This window comes from Rana temporaria, chromosome 11 (assembly GCF_905171775.1).
Source record: "Rana temporaria chromosome 11, aRanTem1.1, whole genome shotgun sequence".
Lineage (NCBI taxonomy): Eukaryota > Metazoa > Chordata > Amphibia > Anura > Ranidae > Rana > Rana temporaria.
Window position 1 is genome coordinate 132,038,077 of NC_053499.1, and position 20,870 is coordinate 132,058,946.

General features: G+C 46.1%; 1 protein-coding gene across 1 annotated transcript in view; it reads right to left on the reverse strand.

The window, feature by feature from the left end:
- The window catches only part of ADAMTS18 (ADAM metallopeptidase with thrombospondin type 1 motif 18), a 137,646-nt gene that overhangs the window by 109,956 nt on the left and 6,820 nt on the right, over positions 1-20,870 (reverse strand). Inside the window, exon 3 of the mRNA XM_040329173.1 lies at positions 6,220-6,539. Within this exon, the coding sequence (XP_040185107.1) occupies positions 6,220-6,539 (320 nt within the window). The remainder of the gene's footprint in view (positions 1-6,219; positions 6,540-20,870) is intronic.

The following is a 20,870-nucleotide window of genomic DNA, read 5'->3' on the forward strand; positions in this document are numbered from 1 at the left end:
TGGGATGGACTTCAACAGATGGATTTGTTGAGCATGTCAGCAAATATTCATCTGCTGAAAATCCATCCCAGGGGAGATTTATCCGAGGATAAATATCCGCAGGAGTGTACACACCATAGAATCTATCCGCTGAAACCCATTTGATGGGATTTATCTGCGGATAGATTCTATGGTGTGTACGGGGCCTCAGAGGAAGGGTGAATGTGCCCTCGTGGTCCAAACATTGATTAGTAGTGTTGAGTGGAATACGCCATATTCGATTTCGCGATATATCACGAATATATAGACGAATATTCGTGAAATATTCGCTAAAATCGAATATTCGTGATATTTTATCCCAAAAAAATTTTTTGCAAAATTTCGCTAATGCGAATGCGAAATTGATTGCGAAATTTTGAAACATTCAATTTCACCTGCCCTTTGGAAAAAGTGTGGTTTTACGTAATGCAACTAACAACAAGGTATTAATAAAATAAATATATTATTATATAGATTTGAGGGTTTACTTTGACCAATTTGTATATTGATTAGTTTAATAAATATTGAATAACCATAGATTTGGAAAATACAGATCTCTCCTCTAGACTGACCTGTATTGAGTTAGGTAAAGATCAACCGCACACTGGGGCCCCTGATTCTGTTGAGTTAAAAAAAAGCCAAGTAAACCGTTTACGTTGACATCTCTTAAATGTCTTTATGTTAAACAGTTATTATTCTCATTAAAGAGGTCAAATGCAAATGATGACACGGGACAAAAGATGGAAAATTCTTTGAAGATGTGATACACTGGAAAAACGCACAGAAACACTCCACTCTCTCCTATGACAACTGTGGTAGGAGAACTCTGATTGGCTCTGATGCAAAAGAAGGGCGGAGAAAGTATTCGCGAATATTCGCAATATGAATATTCGCGATTGCGAATATTCGGCAACATAAAAGGATCGCCTTAGCTTAGCTACTCGGCCCAGGGTCTCTAATCATACCAGCAATGCTTTTAGACGTCGATGGAGATCACTAGGATGTAATCTGTTTTAAAAATAAATTTGAAAAAATACGAATATTCGGAATAGCGAATTTTGGCCGCGAAATTCGAGTTATTCGCGAATATTCGAATATGCCATATTCGTAACGAATATTCGCAATGCGAATATTCGTGAGCAACACTATTGATTAGTATCGTGACACATGAGTAAGGGTTTCTATGAGGTCACAAACATGAGCAGGAAATATCTTAAGTAGCCTGCTTTGTGTAAATTTTTTCCTTGGCACGTGTATTTTCTTTTGGCCCTCCTATAGATACATAGTTAGTCTGGTTACAAAAAGACACAAGTCCATCTAATTCAACCAATAAAGGGAATATTTATATGTATTTATATATATATATATATATATATATATATATATATATACAGGGCTTTTTTCAGCCGGAACGCGGGGGAACGCAGTTCCGGCACCTTCCAAACTGAATGTATGTAATGAAAAGTTCTTGGCGGAAATTGCGATCGTCTGTATGCAATTCCGACGCGCCAAAAAACACACATGCTCGGAATCAATTCAACGCATGCTCGGAATAATTGAACATCATTTTTCTCGGCTCGTTGTAGTGTTGTAAGTCACCGCATTCTTGACGGTCGGAATTTTGTATGACTGCGTGCATGCAACATTAAGCCAACATTCCGTCGGAAAAAAATCCACTGTTTTCTTGTCGGAATTTCCGATCGTGTGTACGCGGCATAAGACTAAGATGCCATTAAAGTTCATGTGCATGTAAAGACAGGCGTCCCAATACTTTGGGCAATAAATTGTATGTTGAATAACCTCTGCGTAGTCCCATAAACAATCACTGCACTTTTTTCCATACAAGCCTGTCCAGCTCATTGGTGCTCTTTTGCTGCAATTATTTTGTGTCCATACAGGCAGATTGCTACATGACTGCATCAAAATAGTCTGTAACTTATGAAAATGCGTACCCACGTGAAAGTAACTTTGTTTTTACATTTCAGTACCCCGTGCCGCTGTTTAATGACAATAGTCTTCTCCCAACAAAAGAATGTACCATCACACATATGCTTTCAGGATGTGCAGTGACAATTTGAATGCCTATACATGTGCTTCAAAGCAACAGGATCAGCTGAATTGGTTTAAAATCAAAGCATTTCAAGTGATATTTGCCATAGAAGCTCCAGTCTGGAGGGAATTAGCCTGGATTTGAAGATACAAAAGAATCAATCACCCTTTGTAAATGTTCTATAGGTGGGCTCCTTGACGTCTCCATTCCTCCCATCTGCATTCCATTGTCTTGTTTTTCGCCACCTGTAACTGGATACGATTACCAGTCCTCTATGCCACTCTCCCATGTTAAGCAGGTCGTAGAAATATTGGGCTAGATTCAGGTAGGCGGACGTAAGGTTATGTGGGCGTAGCGTATCCTATTTACGCCTCCGCAACTTAGACGGGCAAGTGCATTATTCACAAATCACTTGCTCCGTAAGTTGCGGCGGCGTAGCGTAAATCTGCCGGCGTAAGCGCGCCAAATTCAAATTGTCAGGAGGTGGGCGTGTTTTACGTAAATAAAACATGACCCCACGTAAATGACGTTTCTCACGAACGGCGCATACGCTGGCCGTGAAGTATCCCAGTGCGCATGCTCCTAATCACGTCGCAAATAGTCAATGCTTTTAACGTGAGCGTAATTTACGCAAAGCCCTATTCGCGAACGACTTACGCAAACCACGTAAAAAAAATTAAATTCGACGCGGGAACGACGTCCATACTTAAAGCGGGGGTTCACCCTAAAAAAAATTTTTTTTTTCTACCATGCCATCCAGCATACTAGCGCGAGCTACAGTATGCCTTTATTTTATTTTTTGCGCCGTACTCACAGTTTAATCCCGTAGTTAAGTTTCAGACTCCCCGCGGGGAGTAGGCGTTCCTTTGCAGAGGGGAACATGATTGACGGCCGGCTATGGCGCGTCACGCTTCCCGAAAATAGCCGAAATAGGACTTGGCTCTTCACGGCGCCTGCGCAGTCAGCTCCTAGTCTGTGCGCAGGCGCCGTATAGCGCCGTGAAGAGCCGAGTCCTACTCCGGCTATTTTCGGGAAGCGTGACGCGCCATAGCTGGCCGTCAATCATGTTCCCCTCTGCATAGGAACGCCCATTCCCCGCGGGGAGTCTGAAACTTAACTACGGGATTAAACTGAGTACGGCGCAAAAAATTTAAATAAAGGCATACTGTAGCTCACGCTAGTATGCTGGATTTCATAGTAGAAACTTGTTTTTTAGGGTGAACCACCGCTTTAACATTGGCTATGCCTCATATAGCAGGAGTAACGTTACGCCGGAAAAAGCCTTAAGCAAACTACGGAAAAAAAATCCGCTGGGCGCACGTACGTTTCTGAATCGGCGTATCCAGCTCTTTTGCATATTCTATGCTGAAATCTACGGCAGCGCCACCTAGCGGCCAGTGTAAATATGCACCCTAAGATACGACGGCGTAAGAGACTTACGCCAGTCGGATCTTAGTCTAATTTTGGAGTATCTTGCTTTCTGAATACAGAAAGAAGATACGCCGGCGCAGATTTGAATTTACGCGGCGTATCAATAGATACGCTGGCGTAAATTCTTTCTGAATCTAGCCCCTTGTATGTATTTAGAGACGAACACCAGACAAACAAGATAATACACATTTGAACTACATACATGGGAACTGTCTTAACAGGAGTCTGTACAGTCAGTATGGTTATCCAAACAACCCCACCAAACAGCACAACAGGTCCTGAACTTTTTGAGACACCCCGGGTATAGTCTGGTCTAAGACCAATCAAAACCTATGACTGGACATTAAAGGATCAGCAGCATACTGGTAAGGTCAGTAATGCAGGGGATTACAGGAGGTTGATAACAAGACAAAGTGAAGTACTTTTGTTAACAGTATATAGATATATACTTTTTTTAATCCATACTTGAAATGACTGGACGCCAGCTGTTGTGGCTCTCCCCCCTCCTTCCCCGATGACTGTCCCTAATAACACGTCTCTTGCTAAGGGGCACTCAAATAGGCTTGCTCCCAAGCCCCGTTCTGTGTGTCTATTCACAGCCGCACCCCCTGCTCTCCCAACATTGGCTCACTGGCTGTGATTGACAGCAGCAGGAACCAATAGCTCCCACTGCTGTGTGAGCCAATGAGGAGAGAGAGAGAGACACCCCAAAGAGCCGATGGTCTCATGCACATTACTGGATCGAGATGGGGCTCAGGTAAGAATAAAGGGGGCTGGGGGGAGCTGCACCCAGAAGGTTTTTTACCTTAATGCATAGAATTCAAGATTACCTAGCTACGGCTCCGTAGCCTATGTTCAGTAATCCCGCCACCGTCCCAGCATGCAGGAAGCTTTACAAGTGTGATCTCTTCGCACAAACAACTACTGCAGCTGCTCGGGCTTGTGACATGTTTGCTTTCTGCTACAGCCCACGAGGTGTGTGTGTGGGGGGGGGGGGGGGGGGCGGGGCCGAGGCGCAGGCTACCAGCAGCGTGGCTGAAGGATTAATTTCTCGTGCTGCTGTAAGTGGAGCGGGGTTTAGTGTGGCAGCCGAAAATCGGCCGATTTTTTTACAATAATCGGCCGATGCCGATTTCTTAAAAGCGGCCAAATATCGGCCGATATATCGGCCGACCTCTACATGGGAGTCAAGTCATCCCCACTTGCCACTCATGAGGCTGTAAACCCAGGACCCGGAAGAAACCCTGGGAAAAGATGTCAGCGGCCAATGAGGGATGCAGCAGTCGCATCGCTGAAACGGAGTTGAGTATTCTGCGGGCTGCGGTTCTGCTTTCGTTTATCGAAGATGCAAGTTTTCAGCAACCATTCGACTTTTTCTTCAGCCATTGCATAGTGATGTTTAATGCCTGTAGCAACTTAAATTTGTTTGGCGGCTTTGAGACACTTTAAAAAATGTTAACATCAGCATGCTTGTTATACTCAATGTGGAACCTAAGGGGTTAATCCTCTGCATTGGTGTGTATTGTATTGCTAGAGAGTTTTTCTTTTCTTAGGAGAGTGCATGTGATCAGCACAGGGCCAATCAGCATGTCCAGACAGAGGGTCAAGGGTCCTGCATCCTGATAGGACAGCCAATGCAGTATAAAAACTTCTCCTACTAGCTTTAACCAGACACTGATAGAAGTCACAAGACTGCTATATATTGCTGATGGGAAAAGTTTTTTTTGCAGTATATATTTACTAAAATCATTGCATTTCCATGTTCTGTGTACTGTGGTAGGCCAGATATAGTGAATGCAGGGTCCTGGGTTTAGTAACACTTTGGGCCCGATTCAGAGAGAACTTACGCCGACGTATCTGTTGATACGCCGCCTAAGTTCTAGGATGCGCCGTCGTATCTATGCGCTGTATTCACAGTACAAGATACGCCTGAATTTTGACTTCCTACGACCGACGTAAGTCTCCTACGCCGTCGTTTCTTGGGTGCATATTTACGCTGGCCGCTAGGGGCGCTTCCATTGATTTACGCGTCGAATATGTAAATGGGGAAGATACCCTGATTCACAAAAGTACTTACGCCCGTCGCAGTAATCTACACCGTTTACGTAAGGCGTACGTCCGGCGTAAGTTTACCCCTCATGAACCAGGGGTAAGTCATGTTAAGGTATGGACGTCGGAAAAGCCGTCGTATTTTACGTCGTTTACGTAAGTCGTAATTGAATGGGCGTAGGTTACGTTCACGTCGAAAGCATTGAGCCGCCGTATCTTAGGGAGTATATGCGACGTGATTCTGAGCATGCGCGCGCATGCGCCGTTCGTACGGCCATGCATTTACATGGGGTCACGCCTCATTTTAATACAACACGCCCACTACCTGCCTACTTTGAATTAGGCGGGCTTACGCCGGCCTATTTACGTTACGCTGGCGTAAATATGGTAGCAAGTGCTTTGTGAATACTCAGCTTGCCTCTCAATGTTACGTTGGCGTAGCACATATGAGATGCGCTACGCCGGCTCAAAGATGCGCCGATGAACCTGAATCTCGCCCTTAATGATTAATTTTGCTTGACATGTACCTCTAAATGCAAGGATATATGGAAAAAATAAAGCAATGCATGGTCAAAAGCATCTTCAAATGAACCCTTTCTAACAAACGGTCACGGAGTTGAAATTAGTCCTCCTTGACAAAAGAAAAGCTACAGGTGTTTAAAATGACTTACCATGCCCACACATGTTGATAGAGCAACGGAAGAGTTCTCATAATCCCTGATAAATCCCTGATAGAAACATGGCTCTACGCTGTGTTCCACATCTGTTAGGTATCCATCTTTACCCAGAACTTGTACGGCAAACTCCCTAGACAGCAGAGAGGAAGGCTGCAGCTCCAAGTGTAGTTCCTGTCCAAATGCTGAAATTCTGTAATGCATGGAAGAAGCCTTTGAACTTCGCGTAGATCTCTTCTTCCTACTGCTGTGCAAAATATCGTGTGAGATGTAAGCGCCGCTGGAGTCCACTTCCACAGGGGTGACAAACACGTAATCTGATGAAAGAACAGAGACCTTTGTTATCCTCATTTGGAATATTTATAATTTACGGTATATTGTGTATATTACAAAATCCAATATACATATCCCGTAGTGCCAACCCGGACAAAAGCCGGTCAACCCAATATGTTCCTTTTCCATGCCTAGAACCTAGAAAGGGGCTTCCAGTGCTTGAAACAAGTAAAGAAAAACTGAGATCCCTAGCTATATATAACCTTAACTGAAGCTTTAGATCTACAGTATCTCACAAAAGTTAGTACACCCCTCACATTTTTGTAAATATTTTTTTCTATCTTTTCATGTGACAACACTGAAGAAATTACACTTTTCTACGATATAAAGTAGTGAGTGTACAGCTTGTATAACAGTGTAAATTTGCTGTCCCCTGAAAATAACTCAACACACAACCATTGATGTCTAAACCGCTGGCAACAAAAGTGAGTACACCCCTAAGGCCCCGTACACACCATAGAATCCATCCGCAGATAAATCCCAGAAAATGGGTTTCAGCGGATAGATCCTATGGTGTGTACACTCCAGCGGATCTATTTCCGCGGATATTTCTCCCCTGGGATGGATTCCAGCAGATCGAATATTTGCTGACATGCAGAACATATCCATCTGCTGGAGTCCATCCCAACGGATGGATCCGCTGGTCTGTACAGACTCACCGGATCCATCCGTCCGAAGGGATCCCCCGCATGCGTCGTAATGATTCGACGCATGCGTGGAATTCCTTATATGACAGCATCGCGCACGTCGCCGCGTCATCATCGCGGCGACGGCGCGACACGTCATCGCCAGAGGATTTCGGCGCGGATTTCAATGCGATGGTGTGTACACGCCATCGCATAGAAATCCGCGGAAATCCTCGAGAGGATTTATCCGTGGAAACGGTCCGCTGGACCGTATCCGCAGATAAATCCTCTCGTGTGTATGGGGCCTAAGTGTAAATGTCCAAATTGGGCCCAATATGTCAATATTTTGTGTGGCCACCATTATTTTCCAGCACTGCCTTAACCCTCTTGGGCATGGAGGTCACCAGAGCTTCACAGGTTGCCACTGCAGTACTCTTCCACTCCTCCATGAGGATATCACAGAGCTGGTGGATGTTGGAGACCTTGCGCTTGTCCACCTTCCGTTTGAGGATGCCCCACAGATGCTCAATAGGGTTTAGGTCTGGAGACATGCTTGGCCAGTCCAAGCAGGCGCCGAATAGAGCCGAGCCGACCCGAGCTTCTTTCGGGAAGTCGTGACGCGCTGTATGCGCCGTCGTTTAGCATGTCAATCAATTGGCATGTCAATAGGAACGCCCACTCCCGCGGGATTCCCTACCTGGAAGCTGTGGTGAATTCTAAGGATAAGCGCTATCTACGGCGACAAAAAAAAAAGGTCAGTGTTATTTTATTTGCAGAACTGGGCTGGATGTAGTGTTAGAAATTTTTTATAGGGTGAACCACCGCTTTAATTTTTCTCCGCTCGTCGTAGAGTTGTACGTCACCACGTTCTTGGTGGCCGAAATTTGGTGTGATAGTGTGTATGCAAGACAGCTTGAACGTAAATCCGTCACAAAAATCTGTCTGAGTTTATCCCGACGGAAAATCCGATCGTGTGTACAAGGCATAAGGGTCCGGGCAGTGGCGGTTCGTCCATAGAGGGCGCTGGAGCGCCGCCCCCTTTGGCTCTCACCGCCACTGAGTCTAATAAGATAGATTTATGCATTGCATGAATCTATGTTATTGTCCTGCTGCCGCCCACTATTCAGCTGGCCGGATGTTGAGCGCCAGCTAGCTGAATAACGGCAGCTGGTTGGCTGTACGGAAGTGCCAATCAGAGCCAGCGGCTTTCAGAGTACAGCCCTTTGGTCCCCGGAAGCTTATCCTCGGAACGCACGGTATGTGCGCTCCTTGGATAAGACTGACAGGCGTCTCAGCCAATCTGGTTGGCCGGTTCTGGCTACCGGTAACCTGATTGGCTGAAGCGTCATTGAGGGCGGGAGAAGACATCGAGGCGAGGGTCGAGGACGTGGATGGCTGACTCCAGTAAAGGTAAGTTCCAGGCGGGGGGGGGAGGGGCACAGTGACATCAATGGGGACAATTGGCACAGCGGCGAAAATTAAAGGGCACAGTGATGAGTCTGACGACAATACTATTCCACCTACAAGGCATTTGTCTTTACAGTTTTGCCATAAATGCTGCAGAAAGGTTTACCTATTCCTCTCTGCCAAGCAACTATTTCCAAAATTATCCTGTCCATTCCCCAACTGAACAGTGGTGACAATTCATGGCACAGTGGCTGCGTTTGATGGCATGGCATAGGGACTGCATTTGATGGCATGGCACAGTGGTGCGAATTGATGGCACAGTGGCTGCGTTTGATGGCATGGAACAGTGGTGACAATTGATGGCACAGTGGCTGCGTTTGATGGCATGGAACAGTGGTGACAATTGATGGCACAGTGGCTGCGTTTGATGGCATGGCAGAGTGGTGACAATTGATGGCACAGTGGCTGCATTTGATGGGCACAGTGAGGCTGCAATTTTTTTTCCGTTTGCACCCCCCCCAAAAAATTTGAGGACCAGCCGCCACTGCGTCCGGGTAATATTCATTATATCACAGACTTGTTTAATTCCCTTGTTTATGAAAGGATAAAAGTTTAGAGATCTAGATTTCATAGTATGACTCCCTGCCCAAAATATTCCTTAGTCTTTTGGTAGGTGGACAGCTATAGGGCCAGATTCTCAAAAGAGATACGACGGTGTATCTCAAGATACATCGTCGTATCTCTGTTTTTGGCCCCGGGTATCTATGCGTCTGATTCCTAGAATCATTTACGCATAGATACGGCGTAGATCCGACAGGTGTAAGTCACTTCCCCCGTCAGATCTTAGATGTAATTCTACGCTGGCGGCTAGGTGGCGTTTACGTTGATTTCTCATTTGACTATGCAAATGAGCCTGATACGCCGATTCCCGAACGATTTTGCGCAGCCTCGTCGTCGTTTCCGTAAGCGTAAGGTTACCCCTGCTATATGAGGGGTAACCTTACGTCAGTCCGCCGTATGCCATGTTAAGTATGGCGTCGGGTCAGCGTCGTCTTTTTCCGTCGTTTACGTCGTTTTACTAAGTCGAATAGGACTTTACGTCAATGACGCTCACGTCGGCTTCATTGACGTTTTCCATCGTGAGCTGGAGCATGCGCACTGGGCTATTTTTACGGCCGGCGCATGCGCAGTTCGATCGGCACGGGGGCGCGCTTAATTTAAATACAAGCCGCCCCTTTTGAATTACGCGGCCATACGCCGGGTCATTTACACTACGCGGCCGCAAATTACGGAGCAAGTGCTTGGAGAATACGGCACTTGCTCCAGTAAGTTGTGGCGGCGTAGTGTAAATGGCTTACACTACGCCGCCGCGGATTCTATGTGAATCTGCCCCTTAGTTTTTATTCTTAAAATTTACCAGGAACAAGACCTCATTCACAAGGTTGTTTTCTCTCACTCACCAGCAATAAATTTGTATTAGGGGTCATGGTGGTTTAGCTTAACAGCTTAAAACACTTCACACTGCAGGGCAGAGGTTGATGGCTTCAAAGACGTAGACAACAATATAAGGATCTGGTATTTAATTTATCTTTTATCTCCTTACAGTTCCACGCACTTAGCAACATAATCATTATAAAGCGGTCATGCTGTATTGTTTCAATGATATCGCTGAAATTCCCTTTTTATACATCTCTACCAAAAATAAATAATAATAAAAAAATAATTCTAGAGGATAAAATGGACTATATGGAATCCCTTGTACATCTGCAGCTGTATGGAACCATTATTAGTCTTCTGACTCCCATCTAAACAATTAAAAGGCTTTTTATGCTAATGTCTCTTTAAATGCACACTCTGCTTTCTGACAACTCAATCAAAACAATAGAGGTCAAGAAGGGATCCTGTCATTATGTTTTGGTATAAAAAGAGGATTAGTCAAACTAAACGGCGAGTGATTACAATAAAGTCCTTCAGACAAACATTTGTCACCACCAGGGGTTCAGCTGATTATCCAGTCGGTACAATAAGAGTCAGCAAATAAATGATTTAAGGCCGAGTGTAAAGGTTTTGCTCTGTTCATGCTCTGCCTATCAAACATATTAGGCCGTTACACAGTAATCCTGGGAAGCCCTTACAGGTTAAAGAATGCTGAGTCTGCAGTTTTTTTCGGCAGCAGTCAACCACCCAACGCAACATCCAATATGTTAATGTAAACAGTCCTTTTACGTATCTATTTTATATTGTAGACAAAAGTATCTATATCTATTTTTCCATCTTTAGCCCCGGAGGATTTGGCTGCCAAATGACCGGGCCACTTTTTGCGATTCGGAACTGAGTCGCTTTAACTAACAATTGCACAGTCGTGCGATGTGGCTCCCAAACAAAATTGACGTCCTTTTTTCCCCCAAAAATAGAGCTTTTTTGGTGGTATTTGATCACCTCTGAGGTTTTATTTTTTTGCGCTATATACAAAAATAGAGTGACAATTTCGAAAAAAAAGCTATATTTTTTACTTCTTGCTATAATAAATATCCCCCAAAAATATATACCGTATTTGCCAGCGTATAAGACGACTGGGCGTATAAGACGACCCCCTAATTTTCCAGCTAAAATGTTGGTTTTGGGATATACTCACTGTATAAGACGACCCCTCACTGTGCCATCTATACATGCCTCACTGTGCCATCTATACATGCCTCACTGTGCCATCTATACATGCCTCACTGTGCCATCTTTACATGCCTCACTGTGCCATCTATACATGCCTCACTGTGCCATCTATACATGCCTCACTGTGCCATCGATACATGCCTCACTGTTCCATCTTTACATGCCTCACTGTGCCATCTATACATGCCTCACTGTGCCATTACATTCCCTGCCTTAATGATCTCCCTACCTTCTCCTGTTTGCAGAGTCAGTCAGTCAGACGGCGGCCATCCATTATTCAAAAGCCGCGCCTCCTCCTCAGGCTGTTCCCTGATAGGCGGAACACTAATTTTCCCAGCAGAGCCTCTGTTCAGTGTTCCGCCTATCACGGATGTCCTCTCGTCCGAGGCCGAGGCTGAGGATGAGAAGGCATCCGTGATAGGCGGAACACTGAACAGAGGCTCTGCTGGGAAAATTAGTGTTCCGCCTATCACGGAACAGTCAGAGGAGGAGGCGCAGCTTTTGAATAATGGATGGCCGCCGTCTGACAGACAGGTACCTGGCATATAAGATGACCCCCGACTTTTGGGGCATGATTTTAGATGCAAAAAGTCGTAACAAACGCCGGAAAATACGGTATATAAAAAGCTAAGTTCAGATCTATACAGCATATAGCTTTTTCAGATCTGATTGGAGCTATATTGTATACCTCCCAGCTTTCCCTGATTTTGCGGGACTGTCCCTAATTCGGACTAAGTCCCTCTGTCCCTCTTTCCTCCTCATTTGTCCCTCATTTTGGTCTGATCTATATAGTTGCATATACAATGCACTATTTATCTTTCAAAAAGTGTTTCCCAGTGCTAAACCTTTCTTCCAATTTTTAAATTGTTGCCTCTGTAAATGTCAGAAGTCAGTATAAAGGAAAAAGCACTTGTGGGTTTAAATAATATAATCGGTTCGCACCAGAAAATGCGAACAGGCAAAGAATGTGTTCAAACACGTGAACACCGTTAAAGTCTATGGTACACGAACATGAAAAATCAAAAGTGATCATTTTAAAGGTTAATAGGCAAGTTATTGTCATAACAAGTGTTTGGAGACCTGGATCCAGCCCCAGGGGACATGTACCAATGCAAAAAAAAAGTTTTAAAAACCGCTGTTTTTTCAGGAGCAGTGATTTTAATAATGCTTAAAGTGAAATATTCCTTTAAATTTCGTACCTGGGGGTGTCTATATTATGCCTGTAAAGTAACGCATGTTTCCCGTATTTAGAACTGTCCCTGCACAAAATGTAATTTCTAAACGAAAAAAAGTATTTTAAAACTACTCGCGACTATTAATGAACTGGTTCGGCAATACAGATCAAAGTCAAAAATTGCAAAAAAAATGGGGTTCCCTCTCCCCCCCCAGTCCATTACCAGGCCATTTGGGTCTGGTATGAATATTAAGGGGAACCCCAAACCAAAAAAAAAATGCATGGGGGTCCCCCCCAAATTCAATATCAGGCCCCTCAGGTCTGGTATGGATTTTAAGGACAGCGCTGGACTCCAGGACAGGTAAGTGTCCTAATATTAAAAGTCAGCAGCTGCAGTATTTGTAGCTGCTGGCTTTTAAAAAAAAAAATTCAGCGCACATCCGCTTTAAGGGACAGACACCGTTTGGCGGTTGTAACGGAATGGCCCGTGATACCCAGAGACTTTTGAAGGATGTGGGGTACTCCTGTGCCAGCTTCAATAATGACTCTTGGGTCTAGGGTCATCCTATGTCCAATAGAGGCACAGGATGACTGAGAAATTATATCATGAATTACATGAGATGGGACAATAATGATAATTCATGTATTGCAGGATATCTCGAAATACCCCAACAGGTCAATAGGAGAGTGACTCATTCAATGTGGTACATAGACTGTTGAGGTGCTAATTAAGTCTACCTGGCTGTAGTGATAAAAGCTTGCTGTGATTGCATTCTATTGTCTATTGTGCTAATTAAGTCCGCCTCTCAAGAACCTTTCATTGTGTGAAGTTTTATTGATGATAATATGTGTTGTGACTTAGCACCCTCTAAAGGTCAGACGTCTGACTTAAGTCTACAAAGGAATGTGTATTGTGTAGCAGGTGAGAATAACTTATCGCGGAGTCAGAACGTCTGGGTAATGATTAGTAATTAGTTCATGTAGATTATCTGAATGTCATTATCTAAAGGAATGTATATTGAAGTTCCTTGTGTCATGTTGTGGGTGGAGTTGAGTCATTGTCCATATTTGGTTGCTAACTGTATAAGAAGAGCTGAGTTTACCATTAAAGTATTCATTCGTTTGGAACCAGAGAACAGAGCTTGTGTCTCGTTATTCTGGGAAAATCCATATGGATCGTGTCTGCTGGATTGTGGAGTGTCGGATAAGCTGTCTTGGGTTGGTGGAATGAAATATCGTAAACGGTGTTAACCCCTGACCGTTACAGCGTGGTTTGTCTTCCGATCCCGACCTGATGGCCCTCCTGGCCTCTGGGATGTTGAGCTGTTTCGTAGCCTCGGGGCCGGCTGGCCCGAGGCCTAGCAACTGAGAGTCAGCCCAGGAGTTTATGGGGCCTACTGATCCAGGGATGGTCCTTCGCTACCTTATCTACAGAAGGAAGCTGAACCAGTGGGATTCAATTGATGGACGTACCCGGGCGGATCTGCCTCACTGTGCTGCCGGGTCCGGCTTAAAGAATCTTGGCACCGTGAGTTGTGTAACTTTTGTTGGAACTATACCAAGTATACAGTTGGTTACTTGATCTTGTGGCAGAAGATCGTGGGACGGCCTGACGACACTTATCAAGTCTGTGACAGAGACTTTGACAAGTTTCGCACCAGCTGCTAGGCCAGTGAGTGTAGGCCTATCTGGTGGTTGCTGAAATCCAGTGTGGAGCTTAGTTAATCCTCTGGATCTAAGTTGTACCCGTGATCGGCAAAGCAAAAGTACCTGAGTCTTTCCCTATCCCTCTACCCCTCTGTTGGAGAACTTTGTTTAATAAAACCCTTGAAAGAGACTTTGTGTTTGGTGCAGGCATTTTTATGGACAACTCTTCAAGGAGAACCCCTGAAACGAGTGTATGGAACAGTAAGGTAACGGCAGGCCCAAATCTAAACCAGCAGCTCCTTTGGGGTTAGTGCTACAATAAGGCTTACCTGAAGGTAAAAAAAATACGGTTTAGGCCTCGTACACACGACCGAGGAACTCGGCGGGCGAAACACATCGTTTTCCTCATCGAGTTCTTGTTAGGCTTGTCGAGGAACTCAACGAGACAATTTTCTCCATTCCCATCAAGGAAAAAGATAACATGCTCTCTTTTTGGCTCGACGAGTTCCTCAACAGTTTCCTCGATGAAAAATGTACACACGACCAGTTTCCTCGGCAAAACATCTCTCCCACCAAGTTTCTTGATGGATTCTGCCGAGGAAAACGGTCGTGTGTACGAGGCCTTAGGAGATATTCCTCTCGCAATGAGCCGCTGACTGCAGCCACGCATGCACACAGGGGATTCTTGGCTGAAGGCCCGGCAGATGTCAGACCTTGCCGGAAAGAAATCTCCAGCGTGCATGCGCGGGAGTGACGACATCGCGGCTCAAGCCACTCACAGCGCTGGAGCTGCGATACCCGGAAGACACGCTGAGGAAACATGTCAGCTACCTCGGCGTGGATCAGGTGAGTTGCCGATGCAAACATTTATTCAGGGGTAAATCCTGCGGTCCCGCGTTTGGCGACAACCCCCCCTGCTCAACAACTTAGATCCGCGGAACCCCCCGGCTCAACAACGATCCGTGGACCCCCCCGCTCAACAACTTTGATCCGCGGACCCCCCCCCCCGATCAACAACTTAACAACTTTGATCCGTGCCCCCATCCCCCCCTCCCGCTCAACAACTTTGTTTGGGGGGTATGCTCATCTGTCCCTCATTCTGAAGTTGAAAAGTTGGGAGATATGTTGGTCCTCTCTTTGAGATTCCAGTGGTCTTGGAATGACACAATGAAAGTCTACTGGAAGACTTGCAGGGACGAGCCTGTAATCCCTGCTTCCCTGACTGTGACCTTCTGCTTTTATTATGACGAGTCATCTGCGATTAATAAGAGCAGCAGATGTGACAGTACATATAGCTCGGGAGGCACATGTGGCCATTATGCATGTAGCATCTTAGGACATGAATATGTGTCTAGTGATCAGTCCTTCACACTAAATCAAGGCTCGGGTGAATTATTGAAGAGCAGAGCTCCCCAAACCGGCTCTGCAGGAAACAACATCTGCAGAGCAGAATTCCTTAGCAACACGGTTGTGTGCTGTGCATAGCATGCAGGAAACCTGTCATTATTTCATTATTTCGCAGGCCTTTACAGCCCCACCTTGAGGCCCAGTCATTAAACCTGGCAGTAAATTATTCCTGACAGTGTAGGGAAGACTAGGCAAGCCAGGAAAGGGTTACAGGTGTAACATGTTCTCTCTAGTGGAATCGCCTAAGGCTAAAATTTCGCTTTTGTATTGATTAATTCATTACATTTAAAGGGAACCTGTTATGACAGAAGCATGGAAGTTCGTAAAGCTGAGTATACACACCAGTAGAATTTTGTTTGTATGGAAATCCTGAAAAATCATTTGTCAAAGTATTCAATTTTGCCATCAATAAAGAAGAATTCCAGGTATAACATTTTTTATAAAGTTACATTGATCCACGTTGACCAATATTACTATGTACAGGGATACCATACCTGCAGTGGCAGTCTGTAATGCAGGCGCAGGCAGGGCCGTTTGAAGGAATTTGGGGGACCCAAGCAAAATGGGGGCCCCCAAGCACCCCCCCACCGCATGCAAAGCCTTTGTTAACGCTACACAATTTTTTTTTCTATTCTTACCTCCCCTTCTTCCCTGTAGGCTGCCGCTGTAGCGTGGCCGAGCTCCTCTTCCCCCTGCCTCTTCCCCAGTACCCTATCAGATAGTGCCCGGGCCGGGTACCATGCGGTACAGGAGATTCAGTTTCCTGTCTTCCCGGCCGGACTGAAAGGAAGTGAGCACTCAGTGTGCACCTCCTGTCAGTCCGGCCGGGAACAGGAAACTGAATCTCCTGTACCACGCCCAGTACCCGGCCGGACAGACAGGACTCCAGGTGGAAGGAAGAGGAGCTCGGCCACGCTACATCCTGGGAAGGGGAAGTTGGGGGCCCCAGGCCAGCTTGGGGCCCCAAGTAATTGTTTGTTTTGCCTGTCCTGTAGCCACCCCCTAATCTACATGCGTGGCGCTGGACGCATGGATTCCAATAGAGCAATATTCCAATATTCAAGAGCAGTGGTCATCAACCCTGTCCTCAGAGCCCACTAACACCAACATCCCCCCCAGGTCAGTCTGTCCCCCAGTACATCCCCCCAGGTCAGTCTGTCCCCCAGTATAATCCTCCAGGTCAGTTTGTCCCCCAGTATAATCCCCCAGGCCAGTCTGTCCTCCAGTACATCCCCCCAGGTCAGTCTGTCCCCCAGTACACCCCCCCAGGTCAGTCTGTCCCCCAGTATAATCCCCCAGGTCAGTCTGTCCCCCAGTATAATCCCCCAGGTCAGTCTGTCCCCCAGTATAATCCCCCAGGCCAGTCTGTCCTCCAGTACATCCCCCCAGGTCAGTCTGTCCCCCAGTATAATCCTCCAGGTCAGTTTGTCCCCCAGTATAATCCCCCAGGCCAGTCTGTCCTCCAGTACATCCCCCCAGGTCAGTCTGTCCCCCAGTACACCCCCCCAGGTCAGTCTGTCCCCCAGTATAATCCCCCAGGTCAGTCTGTCCCCCAGTATAATCCCCCAGGTCAGTCTGTCCCCCAGTATAATCCCCCAGGCCAGTCTGTCCTCCAGTACATCCCCCCAGGTCAGTCTGTCCCCCAGTATATCCCCCCAGGTCAGTCTTTCCCCCAGTATAATCCCCCTAGGCCAGTCTGTACCCCAGTTATAGAATCCCCTCTCTAATATAATTAAAAACACTGGAAGCTGATGGGAGGGGAGAGGGGGATTGGTGGGCAGGTGCTGCTGGGCTGCCATTGATGTGTCCGGGTTTCAGGTGGACTGAAAACCCAGACTGTCCGGGTGATTCCCGAGCATGTGGCAACCCTAGTGGTATCAGATTCCATCATCCACCATCCAAGACTTATATTTCTCAATTTCCAGGAGAATTCAGGCCGTCTTGGATGCCAAAGGCAACACCAACACCAAAGCAACACCATATTAGGTAACGATTTTGTGTTTTTATTTCCATTATTTTGTCCAACCCCTGGACATCCCCCAGCATGTAAACAAGCATATTGGTCTAATGTAGAAGAATTTCTGTATAAGGTGGGGGGATTGCTTTTGAGGAAACAGAGGAAACAGAATGTGTAAGGCCCCTTTCATACTGGGGCGGGAGCCGCGGTGGCGGCATAGCGCGCTAAAAATAGCGGCGCTATACCGTCGTAATTGCCGCGGGATTCGGCCGCTAGCGGTGCAGTATTAACCCCCGCTAGCGGCCGATAAAGGGTTAATACCTCCCGCAATGCGCCTCTGCCGAGGCGCATTGCGGGCGGTATTACCACGGTTTCCCATTGTTTTAAATGGGAAGGAGCAGCGAAGGAGCGGTATACATATCGCTCATCTCACCGCTCCAAAGGTGCTGCTTGCAGGAGATTTTTTTATCTCCTGCCAGCGCATCGCCTCAGTGTGAAAGCCCTCTGGCTTTCACATTGAGGTTGCTGGGCAGGAGTTTTTCAGGCGGTATAGAAGCGCTATTTTTAGCGTTGTACCGCCTGAAAAACTCCTCAGTGTGAAAGGGGTCTAAGGCTGGCCATAGATTATATAATTTTCTTTCCTTCAACCACCGGTAAAAAAAAAAAGCACTTGATTCCCCCATCAACACAATCAGTGTTGATGGGAAAATCCCTTCCACAGTGCTATTGTGTTCTGTCAGCGGGAAGCCTTCCCTGCCGGCAGAACACAATGATTACTGCTGGTGCCTATAACCGGCTAGACTGCAAAAAATCCAACAGGATGGTTGTACTAAAGTCTATCAATGGATCGACTTCAATTCAATCAGCCGGCCCATAGATGGATAAAATCTTGGCCAGTCCCTGCTGAATCGGCCGACATACGATCCATCTACGGCCAGCTTAAGTGTTTACACCTTAGTACGTTTATTGTTCCCAGATTCAGGCTTTAGCAGAAAGTGAGTGCAAGTATTTAGTGGCTTAGTGGTTAGCACTTCTACCTCGCCACACTAGGGTTGGTTGTTTGAATCCCAACCACAACTCTATGCAGATAGAGTTTGGATGTTCTCCCAGTGCTCGGTTGGGTTTCCTCCAGGCATACTGGTTTCCTTCCACAGCTCAAAGACATGTTGGTAGGTGCATTGGCTGTAATCTAAATTGGCCCTTGTATTGTGAGTTAGGGCCACTAAATTGTAAGCTCCTCCACAGCAGAGATTGATGTGAATGTACAATAAATATCTAAAGTGCTGTGTAAATTGTTGTTTTGCCGTGAGTTTCTAAAGGTGGGTGGGTCAGACAAATAAAAAAAAGGGGGGCGTTCGGGCCCCTGGGGACCATTGGGCCCCTTACAGGTGTAATGCCTGTGCCCCCCTGATGGCGGCCCTGCTCTCAAATGGTGTCTCAAACAGCAATAATCAGATAGAGGTTCTAATCTCTCTTCACTTTATCCAAAACTAGAAAAAAGTTTTTGGCTGGAGATTCCTATTAAAGAATTCTGATCTAGTACAAAAGTGGGGTATTGCTCTAGAATAAGCACTACTGAAATCACTCCCTAATAGCAAGGATAACTTGTCACAAATTTGAACTCTTGTTAACTTGTTTTCACGTTTTCACTGGCAACTTGTTCACTTGCAGAACATTTGAAACTCAAGTTCTAGTTGACCCTTTGCCAATTTGTAGCAAATTTGAATGGCAAGTCTCTAGCAAGAGCAAAGTTTCAGTGGTGAGTCTACAGCAAGAGCTCTGCAAGTCTACAGCATGAAAATTCAGCCACAGTGACCCCTGTGGTGGGAGGACTTTTGCACAACGTAACTGATCCAAAACTTGCAGCAGACTTGCAGAATGTTTGCAAAGAAAGTTGATCTGGAGCCATGCAATGTGGACTTGCTGCAATTGTGCAACAAACTTGGGAAGCCTGGCAAGTCTTAGCAAGTCATTTTCAAACTTGCAGCACAATTTCTTGCTATCTGGGCTGGATCTAACTTTCTTTGCACTAGGAGAGCAGATGCCATTCAGGAACTTATAGCCAGAAAATTCGGTGTCTCTGCCCACCTTTACATTTAAAGCAGGAGTTCACCCGAAATTAGAAATTAGATTGATGCTCATTTTGTCTAGGGGAATCGGGTGTTTTTTTTAAAAACGAAGCAGTACTTACCGTTTTAGAGAGCGATCTTCTCCGCCGCTTCCGGGTATGGGTCTTCGGGACTGGGCGTTCCTATTTGATTGACAGTCTTCCGAAAGGCTTCCGACGGTCCCATCCATCGCGTCACGAGTAGCCGAAAGAAGCCGAACGTTGGTGCGGCTCTATCCCGCAGCCCATACACAGAAGCGGCGGAGAAGATCGCTCTCTAAAACGGTAAGTACTGCTTTGTTTTTAAAAAAAACTAGCCGATTCCCCTAGACAAAATGAGCCTCAATCTAATGTTAAAAATTTACATTTCCGGGTGAACCTCCACTTTAAAGGAGAAATATGGGGTTTAAAAAAATACAAACACACATACTCACTTCCATGCTGCAGTGTGATGCCAGCTATAAGCAAGATGATCACATAACCACTGATCGCTCAGATCTTGGTCAATTCTGAGCAGAGAGAGGCGACTGTTAGTGCCCCTCCAACATTCATCAGAGCGCCAGGCAGGAGAAGGGGTGGGTGCAGATGGTTTTGGTTCTCAGCCAAGCACTGAGAGCCGGAGCCAGCTGTCAATCAGACAGCTGGGTGGATCCCGGAAATAATGTCAGGATCCTTCCAGAGCCTGGACCAGCCCTGTGCCGCCAGGCAACAGCGGGCTTTAGCTTTAAGACAGGTAGTGGTAGACCCTGAGGTTTTCCTATTGGTGTTACTATCTAATAGTATTATAATGGTGTTGGTATAGGTTGCCTGGGTACTGGGGTTGGCAGATTCCTTGGTTTGTAGTGCAGGTATAATATTTAAGCTCCACGTTACTGATTAATAGTCCAGGTACAATTTTATTACAGTATAGGGTCACAGAGAAAATCAAACAGAAGAAGCCATTGTCTTCCAGGGGTACAAAGACACCCCTTTACTTAGGGCTTTTAAATAGAAACAATGGCCCGGATTCACAGACAGCGGCACACATTTATGCCGCCGTAGCGCATCTCAATGTACGCTACGCCGACGCAGCGAAGAGAGGCAAGCATGGAATTCAGGAAGCCAGTGCTCCCAAAGCTGCGTCGGCGTGGTGTAGATTTCGAAGGCGCAGGCCGGCGTAGGTGGAAGTGGGCTTGCCTCATGCAAAGCCATGCAAATGAGGCGTGACCCCATGCAAATGATGGTTTGAGAGCCAGACAAGTACGATGCGTCGTGTCGTGGATGCATCCCCGTGCGCATGCTCATAACCACGTCGGAAACATCTACCTAAGATACGCCGGT